Below are 11,522 nucleotides of genomic sequence, written 5' to 3' on the forward strand. Positions count from 1 at the left end.
TGCCACGGGCCTCAAGTCAGGGTGCCGCGAGCCGGCTGTCCCTCAGGAACGACATTAGTGGTCAGTGTCCCAGTGTCTGACGTCAGCGTCCCCGGGGCGTTACCAGGAGCCCGGTGGCTCATGGCAGCTCGGGATCTCAAGGCATGGAAGCCCGGCGACCGGCATTCAAGCTATGCTACCACCAGGGAGCGCTGCCATGCGTCAGTGGCCCCTGCCGCGGGCCGGCTGTCCCTTTGGGGTTAGGAGCACCATTAGCCCGAGCCACAAATATGGACCCGAGCCAGACGACTGGCAGCTAACCTTATCAGTCACAAATCGGCACTCTGGAGATGCCCTTGACCCCATGGCACCATGGAGATGTGGATTATTGACAGATTCTTACGATGCATGCATGATACGGGTGTCTATGCATGAATGTATGGTAATTGGTAGTGTATGTGAAGTAAGCATAATTTGACGAATGGATGTGTGTATTGCGTATGCAAGTATCTTTGATGCATTACGTATGTAATACGTCGCCGTGTGATGGAGCTAAAGAAATGCAAGGTTTATCAAATGATTTAATTGTAATCGTTTTATATGTCTCATTTTACACATGGCCATAATGTTTTAGTTTTGCACAAGGTCCGCTACCGTAAGTTTGGCAAGCAATTAAGTGCTTATTTAATAGTTTTGTTTAACGTTTATGGGCATTTGATGTGCGGTGTTAGCGACTAACCATCCCATAAGCACCATCACCTCTGACCCCAGAGCAGATATCATCACCCACCTTGTAGAAGAGCAGCATGAAGTTGATGCAGAACGCCAGCACCAGCGCCATGTACTTGAGGTTGTAGAAGTTGCGGGCCAGGAAGCTAACCACGCGGTGAACGTACTCGCTAAGGTCAACCTGTCCAACAGAATACGCGACAGAGGTTATGGCTGTTGAATGACTCGAAATTGCTCATTCGACAACGCACAAAACAAGTAAACAACGGCAAAAACCTGATCACGTCAGCACTCAGAGAATGAGAAGACACTACTTGGTATGCTCGTTTCAGTTATCGACTACACTGACTTCTTCATTCCACCCATCGCAAAGAAGCACGCACACGGATTACAGGCGAGAACGGGGGACAGGCTCACAGACACAGATATAAACGAGGTGGGTGGCATATTTGAGGAATCGGGAAATGGTCTCTACCAAATGGTAAAGACCATTTGGTGGCGTTGTCGGATGGCAAAGAAAGGCACGGCGAACGGGACAGAAAAGGCAAACCGACGCCAGCACAGGACAGACGGAAGGGGGCGTTTGAGGGACAGACGGCAAACACCGATGCGCGGCAAACATCCAGCAGAAAGAGTGGACAGATCGCGGAATGAAAGACAGGCGGCTGAAGGCGGACGGCAGAGAGCAGAAACAGCGGACCTTGGACGGCAGATAAAAGACACCGAGAGGGTTGAAACTAGACATATAAAAGAACATAAGTAGAGGGCATAGGGCGGACTTCTTGCAGTCCGCACATACCTGGGCGACGGCGGCCGGCTCGGCGGCGGTGGTCGGCGCGTTCGTGTCCTCCTTCTCCTCCAGCACAGCCGCCTGCTGCTTCTCAATCTCCCTGCGCTCCGCCCTGAGGACAGAGAAGAACGGAGTTTAACGCCTTCTACCTCCGTTCGGTACTGAGAACAGCGGGAACGGGACGTATTAGGTCAAACTCCCTCCGTCCTGTGGACAGAAAAACGAAGCGTGACACCATGGAAGGTCAAGTCTCCTACTTTCGCCCTAAAGGGAACGGAACGTAAAATCAAGTCCCCTAGGTCAAACTACCTCCACTCGGCCCTGAGGGAAGAGGGAACGGAGCGTAAGACAGGTCAATCTCTCTCCACTCCGCCCCGAGAGCAGAGTGAACGAAACGTAACACCAGTCTCGCTTTCGGTCAGCCCTGAGAGCAGAGGGGACGGATCGTAACGTCAGGTGCTCTTACGCCAAGGAACGTAACACCAGGTGCTCTTAGGAAAATGCACAGACATGTGATGAGAATGTGGTCTGCAGTAAACACCGAGAGAGGGGTACGATCGTGCAATATCAGAAAAGGAAGAACAGGGGTCAGGTGCAGACGTTTGCCAGGTCTGTAGCTCGCCTCAGCCAAGTGGGCGGCGATACGCGTCAGTAGCCACGCTGTACCGGCGGTTTTAAAATGCATGGGTCAGTCGGCAGAAGACGCTCTCATTTTGACAGTGAATTCAATACAGGGGTGTGACATATCACGAAGCAATGTAAGACTGTGGCAACCACAGGATTTATAAGGCAGGCGTTCCGAAACATGTTGCAAGTAAAATGATGATACCATTGTAAAGTATTGTCTTCAATAACGCATTGACGCATTCACCATTCAGTGTTGAATAATATCATCGTAAGACAAACAATTGAGTTAACACGGAAGATTACCGGTGATTCTACTATGCACATTAAGTGCTAGCAATAATCACGCCGAGATTAATCTTACAAGCAGGCCTGTGCAGCTGACCATATAATCAGCACCATCAGCCGGCGAGCAATAATCATAATTCATAAATGGTGAGACGCTATTAATAGCTTTGCAGAGTACCTACCACTACAAGAAGAAAGCCGAACGTGCCTGCAATCAAGGCTCGCAAAATAGACGTTATACTGTCGATGGTGTGGGTTAATTGAATTGACATCTCCAAATACAATTAACTTAATATTAACTATAACTAACTATATTAACTATAAATATAACTAACTATATAGTCATCTTTCAGACCTTTTGAAGTGTAAGCATACGGTCGCGGGAGTCGTCTCATGTCGAATAACGCTTCCTCTGATGCACATTCGACACTATTCTGTTAGATACCCTCGACCCGATGGACAAGGTCAGTGGAGCTTGAAAACTGTTCTTGAGCCACCGTACAATTTTCCGGGAGGTGGTGGCTACATATAATTAGGATCCTGCTTCCATTAAACGTATGGCAGTCTCAGAGATCTATGTTAGTGCTAACTAATGAAATGTAAACTGAAACCATGTTGTCTCTGCAAATAAAATTACATTCAAATCAAAATAACGACATATGTAGTCACACACGCGCTCTTCAATTACAGTTTCCCCTCTTATCACCAATCAACTCAGTTTCCACACCAATGAGCCGCACCATTTGTCACGACCCCGCTCATTGCTGAGTTACCACATGATAGGGTGAGCATTGCTCAACTTGCGCTCATCACTGGCCGCACGCCGGCGCGCATACATACATACAGAGATCCGCGGCGGTGACCGGCGTCCTAATGCACCGTGCCGAGCCAATCCCGTCACTGGCCGCACGTGCATATCGAGAGGAGCGCCCGACCCTCTGACGGCTCTGATCCGTCCTCCCCGTCACATTCTCGGCATTCCGTGACGTCGTGGAAGCGTCACGGTTTCCCAGGAAGAGGTGTCCGGGTACGAGTTGGGCACTGGGCGAACCAACAATCGATCGCATACATCCACTGACCAGGGCGCCGCCAATGAAGGGTCTTTCAGGACCGTGGTGGGGAGCGTTGCACGGATTATCGGGACGGAAGTCATACATCACCCTCCAGTACAGATCGATATGTCCTCTGATAATCGGATACCTAACCTGGCAGACTGCGGTCGGCCAAGGAACATAATATGCCGTTGCTAAAGGGTAGAACCTCAGCATCATCGGGAAAACAGCGCAGAGCTTCAGCGGCGGCAGGAAGACGGTGGGAACATGTAGCTTCCCAGCATCGGCGAGGCACGGATAACAGGCATATCAAAATCCCAAAGCATCAGAGGCAGGCGGATAAAACGTCAGCTGCAATGGCTTTTAGAGCCACATCAGCCACAGAGAGACAGTTTGTTCCCGCTTTAGCGTCAGACAGATAGTCGAGCCTAGCAGCAGCGGCAAACGGTACGCCGAGCGTGTCGCAATGACCCCTTCAGAAGGCCGACAGACAAGGTCGCCGGCCATCAGTAGGCCAGCATCGGTCACTGATAATTATTAGTAAGCGGTCAGCGGCCAAATGGTCGATGGATAGTAATGGTCAGTGACCTGTGATCAATTGAGTGAATCCGCCAACCCAGCGGCCAACAGTCGCCGTTTTTATTGAAGCTACCTATCCCAACGGGCCAGCCTGATTCCCTCCCTGTTGCGTCGTAGGGAAGCCAATAATATACGGCCGTCGGCTTACCAGGCCGCCGAGGGACATACGCAAGCATGCATTCATGGTTGAGCAACATTCAGTGGCGGCGGCATGCTGCCTGGAAACTATCTCCAGGGGCCACGGGGGACGGCTGGGACAGGTTAGATAGGTGGGACAAGCGGGATGGGTGGGACCTAGGAGTAAAGGGGATGTGAGAAGTAAGTGGGACAGGTGGGATGGTGGGACATGTGTCGTCAATGGGTGGGCTCGGTTCAGTGGGACAAGTGTGGTAGGTGGGCCAGGTATGACAGGCCACTCCTACATGCCGAGTAAGGCGCCTGACCAGCGTATATTCAAGCAGACGGTTGATATTTCGCCAGGACCTGGCGGTCCTGGCGTCTCCCGTGCAATCGTCTGGCGTCCATCCGTCCGTCTCTCGTCTGCTGTCATCCAATCTCCTGTCTCCCGCCTGTCTCCCGTTCTCTGTCTCCGTCCGTCTCCGTCTCCCATCCGTCCTTATCTCTGTCTCCCGTCCCCCGTCTTCGTCTCTGTCTCTCGTCTTCAGTCTTTCGTCCTCCATCCGTCCGGCTCCATCAACCCGTCTCCGCCCGCCGGCGCTGCATGACGCTGCGCCGTCACCCATTCAGACTGTCATTCATTGTGCCGCGTGCCGGGCCGCTGCGCCTATGCGCACCGTTTACACTGCTGCAGCTAGAAACAATCGTCGACGACTCTTCTGCCGAGGCGTCAATGTGGAATCGGCAGTGTCACGCGTGGTGTCGTAACCGCGCCACCCGGGCGACGATGGGGTGTCGGACGGCCGCCCGTGCGGGCCATTGTCAATGGCGGTTTTGTTAGATGACAACAGGTTATAGACAAGTGTTCAAATGAGTCGGACGTGCCCTTAGAAGTCAGGAGTGTCGAGTGACGCTGTCGCGACCCGGGCTGTTATGACTGGGTCATGGGCGAAGAAAGGTATGAAGGTAAATGGACAGGAAACCGGTAACTAATTAATTAAGGAAGACGGCGGAGCGGCGTCTCAGATTCAGCGAGGTGCTGATTGAATATCGCCGGGTCAGCGGGGTGAGAACCATGGGCAGGTCAGGGGTATATGATATGATGCAGCGAGATATCCTTGTCTATCTGCCATGGACGTCGGATCATTAGAACACGTGCACACACGAGCACGAGCATACACACGTAGACACACGTAGACACGTACGAACCGGGATTTCAACAAACTGAACATTGAATATGATATCCGATTTTGGTGAGCGGATACCTGTCTTCCCAGAGAGCTCGAAAACTAACGGACGTAGTGTGAAACGGTTAATAACATTCGAGAAAGTTCGCAAAATCTGGAAAGCAAAGAAGCTCGGCTGCTTCTTTATCGCATGATAAAAAACGGTGGCAACTGGCACCTGAGTTAATCAGAGGTCAAATTTTGGATTTTCTCGACTGAAGTTAATAATCGACAAACGACGATGTAGCTATACGAAATGGCTAAATCGGCTTTGGAAGTCGCGAGAAAAGGATAGAGCACTGAAATAAATTTCAGCAGTATGCCAAAATATTTGATCTGACGTCAACTGTTTGGCCTAAAAAAGCTATAAAAAGATAAATATCTGACTTTTCGCGGGTGTATTTGTATCCAATCTTCTCCAAGCTGTAGTTGACAATGAGGCGATTACACAGAATTTACCTTACATATACAAACCTTATACATTTCTAATAAAAATCGAGACAAACGGAAAGTGCCCCGTGATGACTACATTACCTTCCGTGAACGTCAATGTTTTTTTTTTCATTAGAACATCGAATGTGGCAAAATGTTTAATAGGACTACGGACTGCGGAGTCAGAGTCAGATTCGCAGTTGACAATTCTGACTGGAGTCGGAGTCGGAGTCGAGTTTGGAAGCCGGATTCGGAGTCGGAGTCACCAAAATCCATCGACTACGCAGACCTGCAGGCCGAGGAGTCGAATCGATAGGAGTCGACAGTTCTGCCCAGAGTCGGGGTCGGAGCCGGAGTCGATTTCTGAAAGCCAGAGCCGCAGTCGGAGTCACATAAGATCCATCGAATCCGGAGACCTCATTTTTAACATGGAAAATGAATTTCGATCTTAGGCCACTTAGCATCTTCAAGTTATGGGATCAAAGTTTTGCGGGCGCATGCACTATGCATATTGCAAGGGTTGCGCCAAATTTGGTGGGAGGTCTAATGTCCATTTCCCATTCGTCATGAGCTATGCGGCGGCAAGTTTAGCCCGCTTTGTCATCTACCTATACTTTCCACAACTATGCAGTCAGCAAGCTAAGGTTCGAGTCCTTTTAACCCGCGACCTGGTGGGGGGGGGGGGGGGCTATTTTTTGCGGTGCGAGCGACTTTAGCGAGTGTCATTTGAGCGAACGATTTTGAGCGAACCATTTTCAGCGAATGGCAATTCAGCGATTATCAAGTTCAGCGATTATCAGATAAAGCGATTATCAATTTTAGGGAAAGCTATGTTTCAGCGACATCTATTTCGTCGACTACAATTTGAGCGACTGTCGGTTCAGCGAATCACTTCATCGTGCTGATTGCTTGCCCAAAATGAAAAAAACATGCCATTAATTGAATCCCAGAAAAAAATGCATCTCATCGACTGATGTGCCGCGACTTCAAAATCAGTGGTACAAGATACTGGCTGCAAATTTGGAGACTGGAGTAAATGTTAAAACCTTGTCCCACATTTTGTTATAAAGAACCCTTGTTTTAGCCGTGACACATACCAAACGGGTATCCCATGGGGCAAGAATTTCCGAAAAGTAGCAAGTGATTGAATTTCATTTCGTCGCGTTCGGTTTCGCTATAACTGTATTCGCTCAATTGGTTTCCCATTGACCACCATATATTCGCTCAATCTGGTTTCGGTGATTCTGGTCCTCGCTAAAGTTGCTAATCGCTGTGATTGAATTCGCCGATTTGACAATCGCTGAAAAAGTCAATCGCTTGAATTGATAATCGCTGAAAATGTTTCGCTCAAATGTCGTTCGCTGAAATGGCGCTCGCTCAGGTTTCGCAGAACCTATTTTTTGCCCCCCCCCCCTCCAGACTTTTCGATATATCTCCAGAAACGCTGCGCCGATCGTCACCAAACTTTCAGTACCCTCCCGGACATCAATTTAACACATTGTGACCAAAATTTTTTTCCAAAAGCTATGATAGGTTGGCCGGAAATGACGTCAGAGTGACGTCATGTTCTGCCGTTTTCGACCCAAAAAAGGGTTTCGCGGGAAGAGCTGTCAGGCCTATAGCTTTGCAAATACACACTGAAAACACTTTGGAAGAACGTTAAGAACGTACAGGGGTATTTAGTCTCCTGTGGGGTAAAATGTTATGCCACCGTTTTTCAGAACCCCCATGGTACTTCACGTAGACGGCTTTGAATTCTCATGAAAAGAATCCACACGATTCTTCCAAAGACTCTTATGAGGTTTAGGGTTTATAATAAGAGCGTTCCTAGCACCTAGATAAGAACCCCAAATGGTCTGTGAAGAAGTCTTTGAGGTTTATAGGGAAACCACCCTGTGTTCTGAATATCGGTTGTAGAACCCTTTCAGTTCTATTGCAATACCGCAAAATCCCCGTTCATTCGTCTATTGAACCTCCCATGCATGGCTATCGACCTGCGCCGTCACATCTGCTGCGCAAACACAGTATTTGATACACCTTAAAATGTATTACCGTCCTCTTTACTCTGAGCAATCAGCCTGCAAGTCTCCAGTCAGGAACAACCAGCCCGCAACCAGCCCATGCGATCAGCCCGCAACCAGCCCGCATTCAGCCTGCGATCAGCCCGCAAACAGCCTGCAAGAACGCTTTCCCCTCGGCCGTGTCACTTGCCTTACACATCCAAGCCAAAGAACTCCAGAGCCTTTGGGGCATGTTTAATTATTCAGGTTGATTCCTTCACGCTCAGGGCTGCTTTCTGTACAAATATGAACACATTTTTAGCTTTAGCAAGTGGATGTTTTCCCAAACACAGTCGCTATCGCCCATGTCAGCAGCCGGGTGGCGATATCGCATTCTCCCAAATCACATACAGTTTCTGCTGTTTCTCCTTCCACCACCAGCTTCAAGCCAGCGTTTTCGACGATGTCGACGTCTCCGCGCGCCAGGACGCTCTCCTCAGACTCCACCAGGGCCTCAATCAGAGCGGAGATGGCCTCGTCCCCTAGAATGAAGAGGCGGGCGGATGCGTTATTCAACAGGCAGGGAGTAAAGAAACTTGGATTGACTTCAGAGACCATGAGCCTACTCCAAAAATAAAATAATGCACTTAACATATAAAGTGCAGCTAGATAAAATATTGCACTAATCAGCAAGAACATATGTTTATTAAAATCAGCCAAATTTAAACCTAAATCAGTTGACTCCAAAATGGCAAGCTGATTCTATTCCTGATTTATCTTCATTTGGAAGATTTGTCAAAATACCACATGCATAATTTAAGCTATGGGGCATTTATACAACATATAAATACTTACTGCATTGATGGCTAATGCATTTTCTTCATCCAATGCATTCATCCATGCATTTGAAGAGCGTTGTGATATTGCTTATCATTGTCAATCACAAGTAATATAAATAATACACAACACTTGACAAGCCAAAAATTAACCTTATTTCAGTTCTTCAATATTCGATTACTTGCCATTCACCCAATCTTGCACCAGCCGCTCGTCACTGCACAAAGCGTGATCCAACGCGATCGAAAAATGGCGATCGCTTCCGGTGGACGCTAGAACGTGGTACCGCGGGCGTGTTCTTGATGAAAGCCATTACACTGATTAAACCACAACCCTTTCTTCTTAAACCCGATGCTAGTTCGTGCAAAACCTTCAAAGGGTTTATCTTTCGCGCGCTTGGTGTGACGTAATATCACGTGACTAGGGAGAACGAAGAAGAACCGGTGTTGGTCGAGTTGAAGCCCCCTGGGGCCGCCTAAGACTGCACGCGAAGAAGCAGCACGTGTCTTCGGTCTATGTGAAACACTGTGTGTGTTCTTCATGAACCAGACGTTCTGCTTCCCCTCTAAGCCAGTTTACCCTAATACCCAAAAAACCTAAGTGTGGAATATTGTAAGATGCTTTTGCATTACGTTCTTTCAACTTGTTTTCAGTGCAGAAAAATGATAAGACCTAAAAGCTGTAGAATCGACAGGGCTACAAAACTGCTATCTCGGATTTTTGAAATTTTTGGATTTTGACCCCCAAAAATCAAAAAATAGATTTTTTGAATATAATAATCGAAAAATCCAAAAAGTTTTTGGAATTTCGCAAAACCGGAATATATGTGATAGTCCTTACCGCCTTCCATCCACATACCAAATTTGAGATTGATATCTCTTTTTTTGGCGAAGTTATGGCGAAAAAACTGTTCAATTAATTGATGACGTCAAATTTTCAAACTCAATTTTTAGCAATTCTAGACCCCGTAGCGCAAAACAAAGACCATCATTAGACTCCCCGTGACGAGCTGCATCGAATCAATACCCATTTTATGCAAAACTATCAACTTTAAAATTTGACCTTTTTTTGGCCTGACCTTGACCTGACCTTGACCTGCACTTCACCAGAAAGTGACCTAAGCCGTACCTGATAGTCTTATAACCAACACCATTGAGTTGGAAATGAAAAATTGGCCATAAAACATGTATCACACAACCTTAGTAAAGTTGGGCTCATGTGACCTGACCTGTGACCCTTGGTGACCTGACCTGTGACCTGACCTGGTATTGTCAGTGACCTCGAATAGCAACATATCTACCAGGCAACTGACGCCCTATCGCTGATTCTCGACAAAATGCGTTTTCCTCGGTGTTATAGCGCATTCCCTAGAAGACCCGTGAACGGTGAAACATTTCATCTTTGACCTGACCTGTGACGTCATCGGTGACCTCAAGGTCAATGAAATTTGGTTTCCTTCGACAAATTTGACAGGCCTTTCGAACGCCGTTTGAATTTTGCGGATCCGTCCAGTAGTCCAGTAGGGGGGCAAAAAATAGCCCCCCCCCCCCCCCCCCACCAGGTCGCGTTATAAACAGACACCACCAGGGCGCGGGTCAAAATCAATCACATAATGACAATCGAGGAACTTCCACTCAGAAGAAAAGGGTACCTCTTAGTCAGTCTGACTCACGTAAGCGCACAAACAGTAGGACAATGCTCTTCCTAAATCGCATACAATGGGTCACCCCGCTGCTACGTCAGACATGCTGATGCTAACCCGACAGCCGGCTTCCACAGGTTCGGATTAACGCGGAGCTGACAAATAGTGCGGGATTAACTGGCAGACTATCCGATCGAGAATCTGATGTATCGCTGCGGTTATTTGTGCTGCAAAGTTCTGACGCTGAATGAGTAAGCGATCCTGCAGACTGGTGACAATCACCTAACGGAAGAGCTTGCACGTATTCGTGCCGATTAGCGGTAGCAATATGGACAAGCTGTATAGCTGAGCTTAGGTGCATATCGTGATAATCAGCTGGGCTTATTGCCATGCGCGGGCGACGCGATGGATCAGGTTACTGGCACAGGTGCAGCTCCCTTTATTTAGGCTTCCTTCATAGTTCAACTAGAGAAACATTTTTTTTCATTGAAGAATCCTTTGCCCTATCCCTGACAGATATGAGACAGGACTAGTTTTTATTTTAACTGGAGTATGTTCCTAAGTCTTGTTTTGCATTGCACAGCAATACTCAGGAAGCTAAACCGAGGAGGGTCTGGAATTTTGTCTGAAATTGAGTATCTGAAGACTTTTGGGCAGTGACCTCGCAGCACCTAACCGTAACAATGACCAACTGTCAATGCTCCTCGCAATGCCCGGCTGACTGCAAATGGTTGCAAGGCTATCCAAAAAAAAACACCATAATTTGCAACCTTGGGGAAACAATAACCCGTAGGCAATGTGGCAAGCATTACTTCTATGTAAAAGCAGCAAAGCCAAAACGAAAAAGGAATGTCTGGAAGAAGCCCACACAATTGATTGTACGAGTATGAGATTACCAGCATCTCATCGAACACAGGTTGCATAGGTGTCCCTTACAAAACACGCGGAAATCCTTTGGTGATTCGTACTTCGCCAACATCCATCAGTATGGCCCCGTTGGCGGCGGACCAGCTCGAGAAAGTAGCGTCTGAATTACCGACCATGTGTCGCCAGTGTCCACAGGCAACTATCCCAGGGGATAATCCCCCGAGCCGCCTCGGAGACTGCACGGGCGACGGGGTGACGGCACCGACAGACTCCCATCCGGACCGCGCCCCTTGTCCGCTCCATGTGCCCTTCGCCCTCGGTGCAAAACTCCGAGGGCCCGGCGCGAACAGTGGCGAAACT

The 11,522-nt window shown here is 48.4% G+C and overlaps 1 protein-coding gene across 1 annotated transcript in view; it reads right to left on the reverse strand.

Annotated features, from left to right (window-relative positions):
• Positions 1-11,522, reverse strand: part of LOC122385021 (ryanodine receptor-like) — an 84,765-nt gene that overhangs the window by 12,541 nt on the left and 60,702 nt on the right. The window contains exons 65-66 of the mRNA XM_043372969.1: positions 1,508-1,610; positions 770-889 (exon numbers count right to left, since the gene is read on the reverse strand). Of these exons, the coding sequence (XP_043228904.1) occupies positions 770-889; positions 1,508-1,610 (223 nt within the window). The remainder of the gene's footprint in view (positions 1-769; positions 890-1,507; positions 1,611-11,522) is intronic.

This window comes from Amphibalanus amphitrite, unplaced genomic scaffold, assembly GCF_019059575.1.
Source record: "Amphibalanus amphitrite isolate SeventyFive unplaced genomic scaffold, NRLGWU_Aamphi_draft 000205F_arrow, whole genome shotgun sequence".
NCBI lineage: Eukaryota > Metazoa > Arthropoda > Thecostraca > Balanomorpha > Balanidae > Amphibalanus > Amphibalanus amphitrite.